General features: G+C 47.0%; 1 protein-coding gene across 10 annotated transcripts in view; it reads right to left on the bottom strand.

Annotated features, from left to right (window-relative positions):
* The window catches only part of LOC139759914 (sestrin-2-like), a 108,526-nt gene that overhangs the window by 32,123 nt on the left and 57,917 nt on the right, over positions 1–18,486 (bottom strand). For 2 of the 10 annotated variants that reach the window (XM_071682528.1, XM_071682530.1), the window contains exon 2: positions 9,346–9,494. The exons of 2 other annotated variants lie outside the window; for them this stretch is intronic. In XM_071682528.1, coding sequence (XP_071538629.1) covers positions 9,346–9,375 — 30 coding nt within the window. In that variant the 5' untranslated portion in view covers positions 9,376–9,494. Of the gene's footprint in view, positions 1–9,345; positions 9,495–12,275; positions 12,525–18,486 lie in introns of those variants that run through there. 6 more of the 10 variants (XM_071682531.1, XM_071682532.1, XM_071682533.1 and 3 more) reach the window with 4 other exon arrangements.

The following is an 18,486-nucleotide window of genomic DNA, read 5'->3' as shown; positions in this document are numbered from 1 at the left end:
CATGGCCGCCTTGTTCAAACACATCAAAAAAAAAATATCATCAAGAAAATATAAAAGTGTATATCTAATCCTCCTAATTTTACACAAAAAGGTTCCAATCTCGTGGGAGGCTGCTAATTCCTCGGATCAAAGGTATTCTATCTACAGTGTTTTGTAGTCTTTAGGGACAAATACACCGTCATTATCAAGAGCTTGGGTTACGATGACCTATCACCTTCAGTCAGGCTTGATTCCTGGAGTACAAATGATTTCAGCTGTCGTACTTCAAAGGTCAAACGAATCGCGTCGCACTGCATGTCGTCGTAACCAAGGGGTTGGGTCGTCATGATGAAGGGGTTGGGTCGTCATGATGAAAGGGGTTGGGTCGTCATGATGAAGGGATTAGGTCGTCAGGATCAAAGGATTGGGTAGTTGTTCTCAAAGGGGTTGAGTTATCGTACGCCAGAAGCTACGTCATCGTACTCAAGGAGTTAAGTCGTCGTACCAGAAGTTATTAGTTCACAACCCATCTACAAAACTGTGGTTTACCACAATCTACAGTAACACTGGCTTATGATAATCTAGTCTGGTATATCATAATCTACAACACTTGTGGTTTATCAAAACCTACAAAATGTGATTTACCATAATCTACAACGAGCAATCTATCATTCCTAATCATTCATAATTCGTAACAATCTATCATACCTAACAATCTATCATTCCTAACAATCTATCATTCCTAACAGTCTATCACTCCTTTCAATCTATCATTCCTAACAATCTATCATTCCTAACAATCTATCATTCCTAGCACCTGTCATTCCTAGCAATCTAATTCCTTTGCAATGCAAAATTCCAAAAAAAAAATACTTTACTTCTCACACACACGCACACACACAAAAGCTATTCATCATTTCTTTCACTCGTTTCAAAATCATGGGTGTCATGCCATTGGACTACCAACACACAGTAGCCAACCAACTTGGCAAGGATGCCACCAAACGTTCCACTGCTCTAGTTCATCCTCCAATTATAAAATATATATATATATATATATATATATATATATATATATATATATATATATATATATATATATATATATATATATATATAATTCCTAGGAAGGTCAACTGCCAATGGCTACTAATCCCACTCGTAAACAAAGGGAACGTTTATGAAAAACGGGACAACGTTGCAACATTGATGAAAAACGGATCAACGGCAGGAACGTTTATGAAATACAACATAATGTTTATGAAATACAGCATAGCGTTTATGAAATACAACATAGCGTTAATGAAATACAACAGCGTTAACGAAATACAACACAGCGTTAATGAAATACAAAACAGTTTATGAAATACAACATAGCGTTTATGAAATAAGAGACAACCCAGATACGTTTATATATCAATACGAGAAAACCCAGACACGTTTAAATAACATTACGAGACAACGCATCAACGTTTCCCAGACTATTTTTTTCAACGAGTGTACGGTACGTTCCCTCCTCCTGGCAATCTAGGCCAAGAGTTGAGCGGGTTCTACAACACACGAGTAGCCAATAAGAATCCACGTGTGGTAGGTACACAAGGACTGACCAATAAGGAGACCGCATAATTTTTCAAGGTACATGGGAACTGACCAATGAAGAGATCGCATTTTTGTTCTGAGAGAGACAGAGAGAAAACGAAAAAAGATGTTTTTGGCAGTGTTGTGAAGGGGTGATCCAATTAAGTGCTGTGTCACAACCTTACAATACTAATGTGGATTACGTCATACCTTCAAAGGTTGGCAATGTCTGAGTTAACTTGTGAGTCACAAAGACACCACACCCACTGAATAAACTACATTATATAAACCACCTCTACATTTATCTATCCATCTATCTGAGTAGACTACGTTAGGAAGTACCTGTATAGATCTATCTGAATATACAGAATTAAGGAGGTATTTCTATATCTATCTACATGAATATATGACCTTAAGGAAGAATCTATGTCAGTATCTATCTATCCATCTAACAATATCGTCAATTATATCTAGTTCGATGGCCCGCTCCTACCAAATCGCCAATTCGTTTACGCAACACCTTGAAGAGAGAGAGAGAGAGAGAGAGAGAGAGAGAGAGAGAGAGAGAGAGAGAGAGAGAGAGAGAAGCTATCACTGGCTAGGTGTAGATGCAGTTTAGAACAGCTTGCACTTTACGACACATTATCATCAGTGTGGGAATATCATTAGCATAACGAGAGACAAGCGCTCTTCCTGTGACTTTCTGGGCCAACCTTGGATGGCTCTTTATAAGTAAGGGATGATCTACTTTACAAGTTTCAAGTCCTGGGTTTTACTGCTGGTTACGTCCTAAGGTCTAGACAAATCCGGGTTCAACATTCCTTGCGTTCTAATTGCTTTCCTGGCAACGACTTCGACTTCGCCCAAGGTCTCAACCCCCACACCCCCACGCAATGACAAACTAAATCAGGTTTTGAAAAGTTTTCTATATATAAAGCTATTACATGTGGCTTCGTCTCAGATAATAATAATAATAATAATAATAATAATAATAATAATAATAATAATAATAATGATAATAAATCGCTGCTCTAACCAATCTAATTTTTCTTTTGAGATAATTAATTACAGTCAGCACATTATGTGATTACTTCGTTACTCGCTGATAAAGGATGGCTTCCCCTCTTTAACAAATTGCCAAATTATCTAAACAAGGTAATTACTGGGCCAATTATACTCTCTCTCTCTCTCTCTCTCTCTCTCTCTCTCTCTCTCTCTCTCTCTCTCTCTCTCTCTCTCTCTCTCTCTCTCTCTCCTCAGCTAACATTAGCCCTAGTGTAAGGGAGTAATTCAAATTACCACGTCGCATTCGCAGTCCATTTTACGTGGGTAGTGTGAATGACACGGTGAAACACAAATATAGTAATTAAGTCAATCTGTGCACCTTTTTTTTCAGCACGATGGCATGGGGCCTTCAGCACGAAGGGTACGATCCATGAGCACGACGGTACGACCTTTGAGCACGACGGTACGACCCTTGAGCATGACGGTACGATCCTTGAGCACGACGGTATGACCCTTGAGCACGGCGGTAGGATCCTTGAGCACGACGGTACGACCCTTAAGCACGACGGTATGACCTTTGAGCACGACGGTACGATCCTTGAGCACGACGGTACGACCTTTGAGCACGACGGTACGACCCATGAGCACGACGGTACTCGAGGGTCGCAGCACACAGCCGTACCGAGGGATTTAAACGAGGGGCCAGGCCAGGCAGCGCATGACACAAGTCAAGATGACCTTGTGCTCAAGTGATTCTAACAGAGCAGAGTGGACACACACACACACACACACACACACACACACACACACACACACACACACTGCGCATCAAAGGTAATATTGCTTTGTTTACAACCTTCGCAAACCTGTCTTGCACAGAGCCACTTCACTACTGAGTACAGTAATATTACTACCTATAAGTGTTACTTAAAAAACATATCAAAGGAAAATAAAAAGGGGAAAATATATTACCAAAGTTCAACAGAGACATGATGATATTTTTAGCACGTTAACAATATTCGACGTATTCATAATGAAGATAACAGCAGAATATTAAATGAAGGCTACTGGGCTATATTTACTCTCACTGAAGGAAAGAATATTGCAAACAGGAACAGAATAATCATCGAATATTGCACACAGGCACGGAATAACTATTGAATATTGCAAAACGTACAAAATAATTATTGTAAGATAAAGAGAGAAAATATTACTTTATACGTAACGAAATGAATATATTAATCTCAGACATGAGAAGGATAATATGCTGGTAGTCACAGAGCAAGTGTGAAGCGAAGACCCGAACGCTTTCGTGTTAAGTGTGAAGCGAAGACCCGATCGCTTTCGTGTTAAGCGTGAAGCGAAGACCCGATCGCTTTCGTGTTAAGTGTGAAGCGAAGACCCGATCGCTTTCGTGTTAAGTGTGAAGCGAAGACCCGATCGCTTTCGTGTTAATTCACATCTTCAGCCCACATCCGCGCTCGCCCCACGAACACCGGCATATCTAACTTCCATGAAATATATCAATGTTTTTAATAAGAGCCTTTTCCACGGATGCTATTTATCACTGTATCCGGACGCATACACCGCTTTCTGTGGTTCTATATCCTGTAAACATGTTCATTTGTTGTACACTTGGTACACTGTAATACTGTAATCAATTGTAAACATGGTATACAAAGTACTCTATTTACACATGGTCTACAATGTAATCCATTTCACACATGGTCTACAATGTAATCCATTTCACACATGGTAGACAATGTAATCCACTCTACACATGGTATATAATGTAATCCATTGTACACATGGTACACCATGTAATCCATTGTACACATGGTATATAATGTAATCCATTGTACACATGGTATACAAGGTAATCCACAACACAGTAACGTGGTACAATGAAATCCACTATTTAACAAATTATTATTTTCTAATGTTAATGTTAGAGAACACCTTTATCTGTTTACCGCTGGCATTTGCACAGCAGTGAACCGTCAACAGGTCTTTCTTTTCACTGGTATTTCAAGTCTCGCTGTGAATTTCACTGTAGGCCTCTCGCCTTGCACTACACTGCTGAATTAAGCATACACGTCTATTAGGTTTACAGTGATTCTTCAGTCCGGTTTAGCAAGCAAAATAACCATACTTTTTTTCTTCTTCTTTCGTATATATTGTTCTCCGTTTCCCGAATCCGCGAGGGAGCGCCGGGAACAGACGAGGAGGAGGAGACCTCGTTCGCTCACGTCCCATTTCTCTCCAACTTTGTCATGAACGAACAAAGTGAAGTATTATTTCTGAATGGTAATTCACCGCGGGAAACCTCGCTTCACCGAAGGACTTTCACCACAGCTGAAACACACGTGATCCGCGTGTTTACTAAGAATGTATACTATATATATATATATATATATATATATATATATATATATATATATATATATATATATATATATATATATCGAGCGAAATCCCCATTGTGGGATTTCCGTGTTAATCGACCATCTGAGATGCGGTCATTTTTGACAACACTAACTCACCGAAGTTTTCCTGTACCTAATCTGTATCATATCTTTATCGCCGTCTGACTGGGGCATGAACTTCAGATCTTCTGTGATCAATTATACTCATTATTCGAGTCCGAGGGTTGGAATCTTGTGCACGACGGTACGATCCTTGAGCACGAAGAAGGTACGACCCTTGTGCACGACGGTACGATCCTTGAGCACGACGATACGACCCTTGTGCACGACGGTACGATCATAAAGCACGCTGTTATGACCCCTGACACGACAGTACGACCCTTGAGCACGACAGCGCCGCCCTGAACTATGGTGGTCTGGTCTTGGAGGTCTTGATCCTCAAAAGACCTCCAAAAAGGCCAGGCCACCAGTGTCAGGTCAAAAGGCCAGCCCAGCCGGGTCAGGTCAAAGGCTATAGGCCAATCATACACCCCTTTCCCCTTCCAAGGTCGTACAAGCCTACAAGTTTACGTTTCCCAAACGTTTTCGATAAACAAAAATTTTCCTCGAGATATTAAAAAGAATTCCACAATAAAAAATTGATAAAAGATTTTTCTTTTACCTGTTGGGCAATATCACTTTATAGCGTATGGTCCAGACCACCTCGCTCGGACCATGGGGGGGTGTCTGTGTGGTCTGTGGACCTTTGTCTGAGCGTCTGTGTCTATCACCTTTTCAAATGCACTCGTCAGAGCTGCTGTTCACCCCTCCAACTCGAGCAGAAGCCTCCGTCTGCAGACGTGCGCGTGTGTGTGTGTGTGTGTGTGTGTGTGTGTGTCTCTTACAGACCAGCACACAATCTTATCACAGAGATAACGCAATCACGAAACAACATCTTCCTGACCCCCTTTTTTTCCCTCCCCCACCCCACCCCTCTCCCTCCACTCCTCTCAAGACTCCGTTTCCCCGCGGCTCATTAGGTCGCCTTTGATAAAGAGAAAAATAAAAAAATAAAATCATATGTTATTGCGATAACGACCTAAGAGGCTCTCTCTCTCTCTCTCTCTCTCTCTCTCTCTCTCTCTCTCTCTCTCTCTCTCTCTCTCTCTCTCTCTCTCTCTCTTCCTTGCAGATTTCCACGTCTCATCCTGGGACACACACACACCACACACACACACACACTGGCTGCCACCACACACCAGCACCTCGTCACCACCATATCACCATCACAAATACCACAGCTCCCAACCACACCACCACCACCAGCTCATAACAAGAGCAAGCACCAACTGCTCCCTCACCCAACCACACAATATTCACAGACAATAAATTCCAATCCCGCAGACAATGTGGGGGTCCACGCTGAATATAGAGTAGGGGAGGGGACGAAGGAGAGGGGGGTGGAAGGCCATTACTGGGAAGGAGGGAAGAAAGTGGGGGTGGGGGGAGGGGGGGGGAAGATTTGGGGAGTTTACTGACATGGAGGTAGGGGGAGGGAGGGGGGGGGAAGGCGAGGTGAACCCCTGACACACGACGGTGCCATGAAAGGGTCAGGCCAGAAAGTCAAGGGTTGTACCACAGTGCTAGGGGTCAGGTCGTGGAAGGCCAGGGTCGTTGTTCATTCGTTCTCAAGGGTCGTATTAGTCGTGCACAGTGATGGGGGACCCCCCCCCCAGGTCAGAAGCCACTCGTAGGGTCACTATCAGTCGTCCCACTCGTACTCCCGGATTTCAATTCTTAAATACCTTTTTAAAGGATGCCCTTGGCTTTTAGGATTTAAGATATCCTTTAAAGGATGCTTTTATTCATCAGGTAAGATACCCTTTAAAGGATGCTTTTATGCATCAGGATTTAAGATACCTTTTAAAAGAATGCCTTTATATATTAGGATTTAAGATACCCTTTCAAGAATGCCTTTATACATAAGGATTTAAGTACCTTTAAAAGAATGCCTTTATACATCAGGATTTAAGGTACCTTTAAAAGAATGCCTTTATACATCAGGATTTAAGGTATCTTTTAAAGAATGCCTTTATACACGTCAGGATTTAAGGTACCTTTTAAAGGACTCCTTTATATTCGAGGATCGTAAAATATCCTTGAAAGACCATGTTACGTTCTAACGTCTTCCAAACTCCAGAAAATCGATCTAACTGGTAATATAACCTTAAGATTTCTCTTTGTTTATATTTACCGATTTTTCATCAAGTTTTGTTTAATGCTAGGAACTCTGTTTACTGTTTTTATGTAATCATCTTTGGTAAGCTTATTTAACTGTTGTATTTACTGAGTGTTTCTGTTACGTGTTTTCTTTCTTTATCATAACCAATGTGTTTCATTTACGTTTTTCTTACTGTTATAATTAATGAATGGTTGGTTCTTTTAGGCTATCACTAGTACAACACCCGGACCGTGCTTTTAGGTTTTACATAATACCATAACAATCGAGTATTTCTTTTAGTTTTTAGTTAACTACCATAACAACCTATTGGGTTTTAAACCCTTGTCCCTTTTTTGCCCCCTTTTGTTTCATTATCGACTTCGATGCGGCGTTTACATCAACGATACCTGGCTCGTCTATAAATATATGCCTGTCTTCCCCCCCCATCACCACCACGAGGTGCGTCATGCGCATTTACAGCACCAGTCAGCCCAAGGCCTCTGTCACCTGCAATGCGATATACGCCACCAATACTTTAATTAAACGGTCACACTTGCCTAATCTCTCACACGTGTCACGTGGGGGACTTATCACACGTGTCATGCGTCGTCACACGTGTCGCACGTCGTCACACATGTGGGGGGTTGGGTGGTGTCTGGGTGCCTGGTGTCGGGTTGGCTGGTGTCTGGGTGCGCAGTGTGGGGTTGGCTGGTGTCTGGGGGGTTAATATGGGGTTGGCTGGTGTCTGGGTGCGTGGTGTGGGGTTGGCTGGTGTCTGGGTGCGTAGTGTGGTGTTGGCTGGTGTCTGGGGGGTTAATATAGGGTTGGCTGGTGTCTGGGTGCGTGGTGTGGGGTTGGCTGGTGTCTGGGTGCGTGGTGTGGGGTTGGCTGGTGTCTGGGTGCGCAGTGTGGGGTTGGCTGGTGTTTGGGTGGGTAATGTGGGGTTGGCTGGTGTCTGGGTGCGTAGTGTGGTGTTGGCTGGTGTCTGGGTGCGTAGTGTGGTGTTGGCTGGTGTCTGGGGGGTTAATATGGGGTTGGCTGGTGTCTGGGTGCGTGGTGTGGGGTTGGCTGGTGTCTGGGTGCGTGGTGTGGGGTTGGCTGGTGTCTGGGTGCGTGGTGTGGGGTTGGCTGGTGTCTGGGTGCGTAGTGTGGGGTTGGCTGGTGTCTGGGTGCGTGGTGTGGGGTTGGCTGGTGTCTGGGTGCGTAGTGTGGGGTTGGCTGGTCTCTGGGTGCGTAGTGTGGGGTTGGCTGGTGTCTGGGTGCCCTTGTTCCTCATGGGTCGTGCCGTCGTGCCCAAAAGGGTCGTGCTGGACGCGCTAAAAGATGCACGTCGTCCAATCCTTAAGAATGAACTTGAAACTCGTTTTCAAGAGCAGGGCGGACGACACGTCGCTGCTGTGGAGACAGCACATTAAAAATGGACAGACGAAGTGAATAAGCTGTGCCCTGGTCAAGGAGTCGGGCGTATCGGATGGCAAGTGGATAGGATTGTGTGTGTGTGTGTGTGTGTGTGTGTGTGTGCCCCAGACCACTCAGGGACAGCACATAACAACAGTTCGGGTGTGCAGTAAACAATATCAAAGTCATTAACCCACATTACACAAAGGTTTGTTGTTGTCCCAAATTTCTAACTTAAAGATGGAATGGCGACAAATATAATTCAATTCACACATCCATTACTGAATATTCTCCACTTACATTAATTACATTTAAAAATATGTGTAATATGATACTCTAAGAACATTTCTATCTCATTAATATGAAAAATAAAATAATCATTAACAGTCTGTAGTTCCAAAAGAAGTTGCAAAATAACTTAAAAAGAAAAACTTATTTTCTAGGTAAACAGATTACCTAAACAGTCTACGCCTGACCTATTAAATGACTGGTTCCACCTAAGGTCAATAACTGATGACCCCTACTTACTTACTTACTTACTAAGTTAGCATTGTCCCCAAGCTTCCCCCCCCCCCCCCCTTCCTCCCGCCCACCAGAAGCCAAGCAAGGAGAGAGAGAGAGAGAGAGAGAGAGAGAGAGAGAGAGAGAGAGAGAGAGAGAGAGAGAGAGAGACATGGACCTCCCACCTCAAGCTACAGGCCAGAGGAGCTGTACCGTCCTCCAGCCAACCACCAGAGATTAAAAAAACATTCATGTTACCATAGTTACAATGGTAGGTGTAGTAGCCATGGTATATTACTAAGCAGTGGACGCTCTGACCATGGTTAGGTTAGGAGGGCCACAGGCGCAGTATGTAGACTCCCCTTCTGGCTAATGCTGACGAGCCCGGCTGGTGGGGCGGCGCGCGCCTGAAGGAAACGAGAGAGAGAGAAAAAAAAATATTGTGGTTAGTACATGCGATAAAGCCACACCTGTGGCGGAGTAGGGGTGGGGTAAAGGGGGAAGGGATGGTACGTAGTTTGACGAGAGACCTGAGCACCTGCGATGGGGGGAATGAGCACCTGTGTTGCAGAAACACAGAGGCGAACAAGCCCAAACACTTGTCTCTTGATCGAGCATCTGTTTAACCATGTTGGTCAGTACTGCGATACACGACCCTAGGGCACGGGAGTACGACCCTTTAGGTACAACGGGCTACCCCATTAAGGGCCGTGCTGTCGTGCTCGAGAGTCGTAAGCACCGTCGTGCTCATGTCTCAAGGTTATGGGTGAGGGGGAGTGAGGTGAAGTGAGGTGAGGTGAGGTGTTAAGATGCAGGTGTAATCATATCGTCCATGCAAGTTGAAGATGGCTCCGATACGAGCACTTGTAAATGCAGGTGTGAACAGCTGTAAAAGTGAATGTGGGAGGGAAAAAAACACACAAAAAAAAACAGATGTTATTCATACATCAGGTGTGAGTCAGGCCATGTATTCTGTGGGGGAGGTGAAGGCACTGGGGTTCGAACAAGGGTATTGGTGACGACGTGAACTCATGCCCCCCCCCCCCCCCCCTGTACAGTCTGATTCAGGTCAGGGACTGAGGACACACACACACACACACACACACACACACCTGTCACTGCTGGTTTCACTACCAAGATACTTAGCACATTTTTATGCCTCTGTCTGAGGTGTGGGTATGTGACCCACTATTTCTTGAGGAAGGTAAGAGAATTCTGCTTGTTACACACACACACACACACACACACACACACACACACACACAGTGGGTTCGATAATAATTTACTGTTTACGAAATTTGCGTACGTCATGTACATACAATTCAGCCACGGGATTAACTTACAGTTCACCGAGTTTGCGTACGGCATGCAAATACAGTTTTGATACAGGATTTTATTACTAATTACGATAAGTTACCGGATACATGATCACAAATGTTTTAAGAGTTACACTATCATGAAAGATACAAAGTTGATTACTTCAGGGTCTGTGTTGTTAAAGTTTTACAACCTGGAAAAACAGATACAAGGGAATGTCTGACTGACGGTTGTAAATTCCATAAAACAACGTGAACTACATCGGTAGGACTACCTCGTTACAACTCGCTCGACGCACCATCCCCCCCCCCCACCAACCACTACAACCAATCCGATACCATAAACACCCCCACCACTAGCACTACTATACCCATCCCCACCAACCACTACACCCACCTCTACCACTCCTAACAACCACTACAAGCACCCCCAACAACCAGCATAACCCCCAACGTTAGTTACCCCAACCATAATAACTACCCACGATCACCATCCCCACCACCATAACCCCCCACGATCACCATCCCCACCACTATAACCCTCCATGATCACCATCCCCACCACTATAACCCTCCATGATCACCATCCCCACCACTATAACCCCCCACGATCACCATCCCCACCACTACAACCCTCCATGATCACCATCCCCACCACTATAACCCTCCATGATCACCATCCCCACCACTATAACCCTCCATGATCACCATCCCCACCACTATAACCCCCCACGATCACCATCCCCACCACTATAACCCCCCACGATCACCATCCCCACCACTATAACCCCCCACGATCACCATCCCCACCACTATAACCCCCCACGATCACCATCCCCACCACTATAACCCCCCACGATCACCATCCCCACCACTATAACCCCACACGATCACCAACCCCAACACTTTTGATATTCTCTTCTCCTTCCCCCACCCCCCTCCCCATCCATTACCGTAACTACCCCTCCCATCACCACTTCTCTTGGCCTCCTCCTCCTCTTCCATTTTTGGAATCCCCCTCCCCCACTCCCTCCTTCCCTCCCTCCCTCCCTCTCGCCTGGCACCTGACAACTTGTTTTTCAATGACACTTCGACAGATATTTGGCAACCTCGAGGGTCGGACCGCCGTGTCCAAGGGTCGTACCGTCGTGATCAAGAGTCGTCCGTTCAAGGGTCGTACCATCGTGATCAAGGGTCGTACACTCAAGGGTCGTACCGTCGTGCTCAAGGGTCGTACCTTCGTGCTCAAGGGTCGTACCTTCGTGCTCAAGGGTCGTACCTTCGTGCTCAAGGGTCGTTAATCAGAGAAATACATCCCCCCCTCAGCTCACGACCTCAACCTACCCCTCCCCCTCACCAGTACAACCGGTGTGTGTGTGTGTGTGTGTGTGTGTGTGTGTGTGTGTGTGTGTGTGTGTACGATCCCTCCCCCCCCAACCCCACACCCCTGAGTCACCGGCAGAAGATAACGCCGCAGGGGGAAGGGGGGTTAGGGGGGCCCAACTCTAACCCCCCATAACAACGACGAGATACGGTATGCCAGCGGTTTCTGTACCTGTTTTTTTTTTTTTTTCCTTTTTTTCTTAAGACGAGAGACAATCCTTTACAAACGAAGTCAGCGATCACGTCGGGGGTCTGGAGGCTGTAGACACAGGGGCAACGTGCGGGCGTTACAGAAAACCCGATATCCTGATGCCGATTAATGTGAATCGGGTTCTTCAAGAGACGAGTGACTAGTCTTAATTATGGCCTCGTGTGTGTGTGTGTGTGTTGAGGGGATGGGTGGCTGGGGAGTGGAGTGGGGAGAAGATGGCTAGCTGAACGAGGTTCTGGGGAGCAATAAGGACCATGATACAGCTGGCGGAAACCCACCTGGGGTGATAAGGTGATGTGACCTCCACTCCCCGACGTCGCCCGGCCAGTCACGTCTCCTGGCCCCTGGGAGCTGGGGAGCTTCCTGCCCTCCCCACGGGGGAGCTAGGGAGCTTGATGGTGTACTTTCCACAGAGCTGAGTAGCTTACCGGTCCCTTCACGGTGAGCGGGGAGGTTACAGCTCTCTCAAGCAGCAGGGGCGCTTAAATCATCCCCCAGGGGGGAGAACCTGGGGACCTTACTGAACCCTTCGAAAGTCAAAGGAAAAAAAAATCCTTTACTTTTCTCTCTTCCAAAGAGGACAATTCTCCCCCCACGGTCATTAAACCTCTCTCCCTTGAGGTCTGGGTGACGGACATAAGATCCATGAACCAACCCTGCGTTTTGACCTCACGACAAGACAACGACAGGATCGTCCGACCCTGGGACAGGACAGGACAGCCCAAGCACCCCCCCCCCCCAAGCCCCCGGAGAAAATCGTGAACCCCCCCACCCCAAGACAGGAGAGTCCCAAACCCCTAGAGAAAATCCTGACCCTAGGACAGGACAGGTCAACTCCGGGACGAGAGAGAGAGAGGGAAAACCCTATCCCACCCCACCCCCATCTACTTTCACCACACCCTCCTTCACCCCCAGGGACGGTCGGGCCCCCTGAGGGAGTGGACGCAATGCGGGCCTGGTCGATGGTGGACTGAAGCCAACGAAGTCGGGTGGGTTCAGTCGGGTGGGTTCAGTTGGGTGGGTTCAGCCGGGTGGGTGCAGTCGGGTGGGTGCAGTCGGGTAGGTTCAGTCGGGTGGGTTCAGTCGGGTGGGTGCAGTCGGGTGGGTTCAGCTGGGTGAGTTCAGCCGGGTGGGTTCAGGACTATGTGTGTGATTAAAAAAAGGTGTTCACTCTTCATTGAACGAATAAGATACCGACTCACGTTCTCATCTTGTTATAATGAACAAAAAAGGATCAATCAATGTCGGGTTTGATACCACGAAGGAAGGAGAGGTGCGGGTCAGCAATAACGAGAGGATCACGGGTCTATGTCAGGGGTCTGATTCGACCAGGGATCATGACTGGACGACTTATATGGACGAGGCTGATGACAGCGGTAGGTAGGCCACTGGTGTGGTGGTGGTGGTAATGGTGGGATGTGTGGTAGAAAAGTGTGGTGGCTGTGGTAGTGCAGTGGTAAAGTAAGGTACAGAGAGCGCTGAGAGGCTGTTGGAGGAGGAGGAGGAGGAGGAGGAGGGGTTTGGAGGAGGAGGAGGGGTGGGGGATTATTATCTGGGTCCAGTTCCACTCGACGTTGTTGTAGGGGTTTGGGAGTAGTGAACAGCAGTGCGGATGATGCTGGGGGGGAGGGCAGAAGGGCGGAGGGGGGGGGGTTAGAGAGAAGGGAAGGGGTGTACTGGTGACGACCTCGAATTGGTGTGTGTGTGTGTGTGTGTGTGTGTATGAGTGTTGCTGAGAGAGAGAGAGAGAGAGAGAGAGAGAGAGAGAGAGAGAGAGAGAGAGAGAGAGAGAGAGAGAGAGAGAGAGAGAGAGAGAGAGAGGCCCCTAGCGCGGGGCGGGGAGACAGAGGGAGAGAGAGGGGAAGGGAAAGATAGCTGGCGAGGAGGGAATGAGGCGATCTGAACATCTCTGCCCATACACCACTGACACACATTTCCGAATTCATTATTCACTTTATATTTCATTTTCTCGGTCTACATATCCGGCTGAGGTACATACATATGTGGGAGCTGACGTCTACGCTCCCCTTCAACACCAGACCATCGGAAACCGGGTCGCCAGAACCAACTCGAGTACAACGGGACGACCCGCACGAGGTTACGACCCTTGCGCTCGAGTCGTACCGTCATTGCTCGATGGTGGTGTATCCGTCAAGCTGCAGGGTCGTACCATCAAGCTTAAAAGGTCGTAAAGTCAGGCTGTAGGGTCGTCAACGCGTGCTTAAAGGTCGTATCGTCCGGCTGCAGGCTGGGTAGTGCCCTAGTGATCAAGGGTCGTACCTTCGTGCGTACCTTACCCCAAGCGACTCGTAACTTAAAATTCAATTCATATATATATATATATATATATATATATATATATATATATATATATATATATATATATATATATATACCACAATGGTCATGTTTAGTATGTACGTATGTATGTATGTATGTATGTATGTATGTATGTATGTTAGTATGTATGTGCGTGTGTGTGTGTGTGTGTGTGAGAGAGAGAGAGAGAGAGAGAGAGAGAGAGAGAGAGAGAGAGAGAGAGAGAGAGAGAGAGAGAGAGAGAGAGAGAGAGACCATGTATAACACAACCTCAAACCAATAACTTGGAAAGTATCTAGAAATATTTTGAGAGTAAAATTTGAAGGGACATTCGAACAAAAAAAATTATCAAAAGTTCTAGAAATATATATATATATTCATTTATTTTGCCCCCAAAAAATATAAAGAAAGAACGAGAGAGATAGAATAGCTTACGCAAGATACACGGGAGGTTAATTAACCTTACACATCATACGATCAAAATTTTAATATTTAGGGCAGAAAAAAGAGTATGTGATTCTATATATATAAAAAAGAGTCTGCGGTGTGTGTGTGCCAGGAATTGGCATCACACACAGAGCCATTCGAAAGTCCAGCAGGATAGATAAGAAGTTTTCTTATCTTGCTAAGATTACGAGTTTCCAAGCGGGTGAGTACTGATGCCCTATGAAGAACACTGGACGAAAAGGACATTGAGATAGTCCCGGATGAACCCATGGCAAACAAGCTGCGCGCGCAGTGTGTGTGTGTGTGTGTGTGTGTGTGTGTGTGTGTGTGTGTGTGTGTGTGTGTGTGTGTGTAGCGGCAGGCAGCAACAGTGTTGTGAAACAAGCAAGAAAGACGGGCATACACCACTCTCACATCATCCACTGAGAACACGAAAGAGAGAGAGAGAGAGAGAGAGAGAGAGAGAGAGAGAGAGAGAGAGAGAGAGAGAGAGAGAGAGAGAGAAGCGTGAGAGCAGAGACTGCGGGAGGATGGGCGGGGGGGAGGATAATGCGAGCGAGTGAGAGATGGGGTGTGGAGGGGAATGTTGGGGTTGTTGAAGGAGAGTACACGAGGCAGACAAGGTGAGGGGCGCGGGCCAGGCTGAGGGCGTGTGCACCCACCAGTGTCATGTCTGCAGGCACATCATCACCATCATCATCATCATCATCATCATCATCATCATTATCATTATCATCCAAGTCCGAAAGTCAACCCCCAACCCAACCCATACACCAACACCCCTCAAAAAAAAAAATCGCCCCGCGGGGTGACGCCTGTCTCCGTCACACACGTCACGCCCTACCACATCTGTGTGTGTGTGTGTGTGTGTGTGTGTGTGTGTGTGTGTGTGTGTGTATGTGTTGTCCCACCATGACCAGGAACTCCAGGATACATCAATCGTCCTTACAAAGGTCAACCATGCCTACCAGTCACACACACACACACACACACACACACACACACACACACACACACACACACACACACACACACACACACACACCATAAGCGAAGGTTCCTTGGTGAGCCAATAAGGTCACACCACCCCTGGTGCCAGCGTGAGGTCACACAGCTCTCGAGGTCATCCGTGAGGTCACAGCTCTTAAGAGGCCCATCCGTGAGGTCACGACACTGAGGCTGCTGTGTGGTGGTGGGGCTGGTCATAACACTGTCCCATCCTAAGGTCACCCACTCGTATATGTATCGAGGTCAGGACCGGCCAGACCAGTCTAGAGGTCACAAGGGGCTCGAGTGGCGGGTTGGTTCCTGTTTGGTCAGGGAGTCGCGCCATCAACCAGGAAATTCATCGTAAATAAAAAAAGGAAAAAAAAAAAAACACGAGCAGGTTCAGACGAAGGGGTGCATTTGTGATGTGCAACAATCCTTTCAACACATACGTATATGTATCATAATTGTGTGCGTTCATGGACAAATATGTGTGTGTGTGTGTGTGTGTGTGTGTGTGTGTGTGTTATCACTGGCACAATCAGTACACACGAACGCTCATACTACCAACCTGCGAAAACAAATCATACATAAACTTTTCCACCAGACTTCCAAGACGTAAATATGGGAGCTTTTTAAAAACCTGCATCTTGGCTCCAACTGCCTCATTCCCCCGTGATGACGGGGCCCTCCATCACATATGGGACCCGCGCCAACTTGGTCCCCTCCAACACCTGGTGAGATAAGCGTTCTCCAACACCGCCAACACCACCAGCGGTGTCGCTGGCCATGATGGAGGAGGAGGAGGAGGAGGATGAGGTTATAAACAAACAAGGCTATACAGCATCTCCAACACCGTCACCATCGTCAACGACAACATTACAATCATCACCAACACGAGCGCTCCACCCCACCCCAACTACTACCTACCCCCTCATCCTGACGACCACCGCATAACGACCCAAGCCTCTACGACCTCCCACCACGACTAGAGGGAAGAGGGGAGGTCGGGAGCTGGGAGCTGCCAACAAGACCTGACGGTGTTGCTAAGTATCAAATTAACCCCTGTCGAAGCGCGCCGCACACCATGGCACATGACTGGCTCATGGCGCATGACGACATTCTCATAACAATAATCATGTCATCGCCCCTCTCCCCTCCACCCTCCACCTCCAACCACAGTCCCCCGTCTTGGCCCTCCAACAACTCTCTCCACAGTCGTCCTTAAAACTCCTGGTATCGTCCCGCTGTAATGCAACATTCCTCTACAGTTCCTCCCAAGACTCCTTCCGAACTTGAGGTGGACAACGTTCCTCCGTCAGCAGGAAGGCCGCCTTCGTCGAGGCCAAAGTGCCACTCCACCAGAACCCACAACACCACAGATAAAGGGCCCGCCGTGGCTCTGTTGCGTCCTGGTCTAGAGCGTCTGGTGGCGGCGCCGCACCTCGAGCCAGGATGCAGGGAGGGGTGAGTGAGTGGGGAGGACCTTGGAGATGACCCCTAAAATGTCTCGCGAGGTCCGGCAGGCTGTGAGGACAGACCGACCAAGACCAGGCAGGACTGACCACCCTGCCTTGTGTTTAGAGAGTGTCTGGCTCTTTCTTATGAGGGCCTGGTTGGGATAACAAGCCCAATCCTCCAGGTCCGGAGCTGAAGTCCCCACCATCGGCGGGCCGCCCTAGAGCATAGGGCCCGCACCTCCTGAGTTATAGGCATGTTTGATCTCAACAACAACTGCGTTGCGCTGGCAACACGTGCTCCTGGCCCGCTTGGGGAGCAGGCTACATTATTGTGTGTGTGTGTGTGTGTGTGTGTGTGTGTGTGTGTGTGTGTGTGTGTGTGTGTGTGTACAAACTTGTGAGTCAAAGACACGATATACACATACATACACACAAGGTTTAGCGCCAGGAAACCACAAGTGTAAAGCTACCCGTACTTACAGATAGTGAGTAGTCAAACAGACAGTAGAGAAAGTTCAGTAGATAAATGCCCCATGAGTTGAAAATTACCTCCCCGTACAGTGAAGAAAAAAGTACGCCATTAAAGGCATAAGGGAAGACCGTCTTCCATGGATCGAAAAACAAAGTGAAGGTGAGGAGCCCAAACGACACACGTCTCCCGCCCTTTCAAATACTTCGTAAAAGCAGCCAGCGGTTCCCCAGGGTTCAGTCTTTAGGCCACAGTTATCTCTCAGCTGTGTGCACAATAAAAGTCTTGCCAGAAGGTCTCCAACTAAAGGGAACCTGGAAATATTTGCAGATAAGAGAATTGAAGAGCATTTAAGCAGTGTCTGCGACAACATGGAGAGACATCTTGAGACAGGAGAATGAAATGAGGCCAGATAGTGACTAGGCCTAAATGAATCTCCGTGTAATAGGGACTTCAGGAACAGATAAAATGTCTCCAGCCTGTCACAGAATATCAACCAACGAGAAGTGCAATATTCTCAACGTATCAAAATTACCATCATCAAGCACAAATATTAGATGTTCAGGAAAAAAGGTACTTAATGGCAGGTATCTGACCTTGTCGAAACGTGCATTACCGCTCTGACGACACCCTCCTATCTTAGGAGACATACAGACATGCTAGCATAGAGGTCCTAGGAACACCTAGGTAGAGGAGAGCACTAATGAACTCCCTCATGATCCATACGAGATTAGACAGAGAATCTGCCACTACCATACCTTTCGCCCTTCCGAAGCGACAGTGAACCGTGTTCTTCAAAACGAACGA

The sequence above is a fragment of the Panulirus ornatus genome, chromosome 34 (genome assembly GCF_036320965.1).
Source record: "Panulirus ornatus isolate Po-2019 chromosome 34, ASM3632096v1, whole genome shotgun sequence".
Lineage (NCBI taxonomy): Eukaryota > Metazoa > Arthropoda > Malacostraca > Decapoda > Palinuridae > Panulirus > Panulirus ornatus.
Note: the sequence above shows the minus strand (reverse complement) of the source record. Positions and strands in the feature narration are given on the sequence as shown.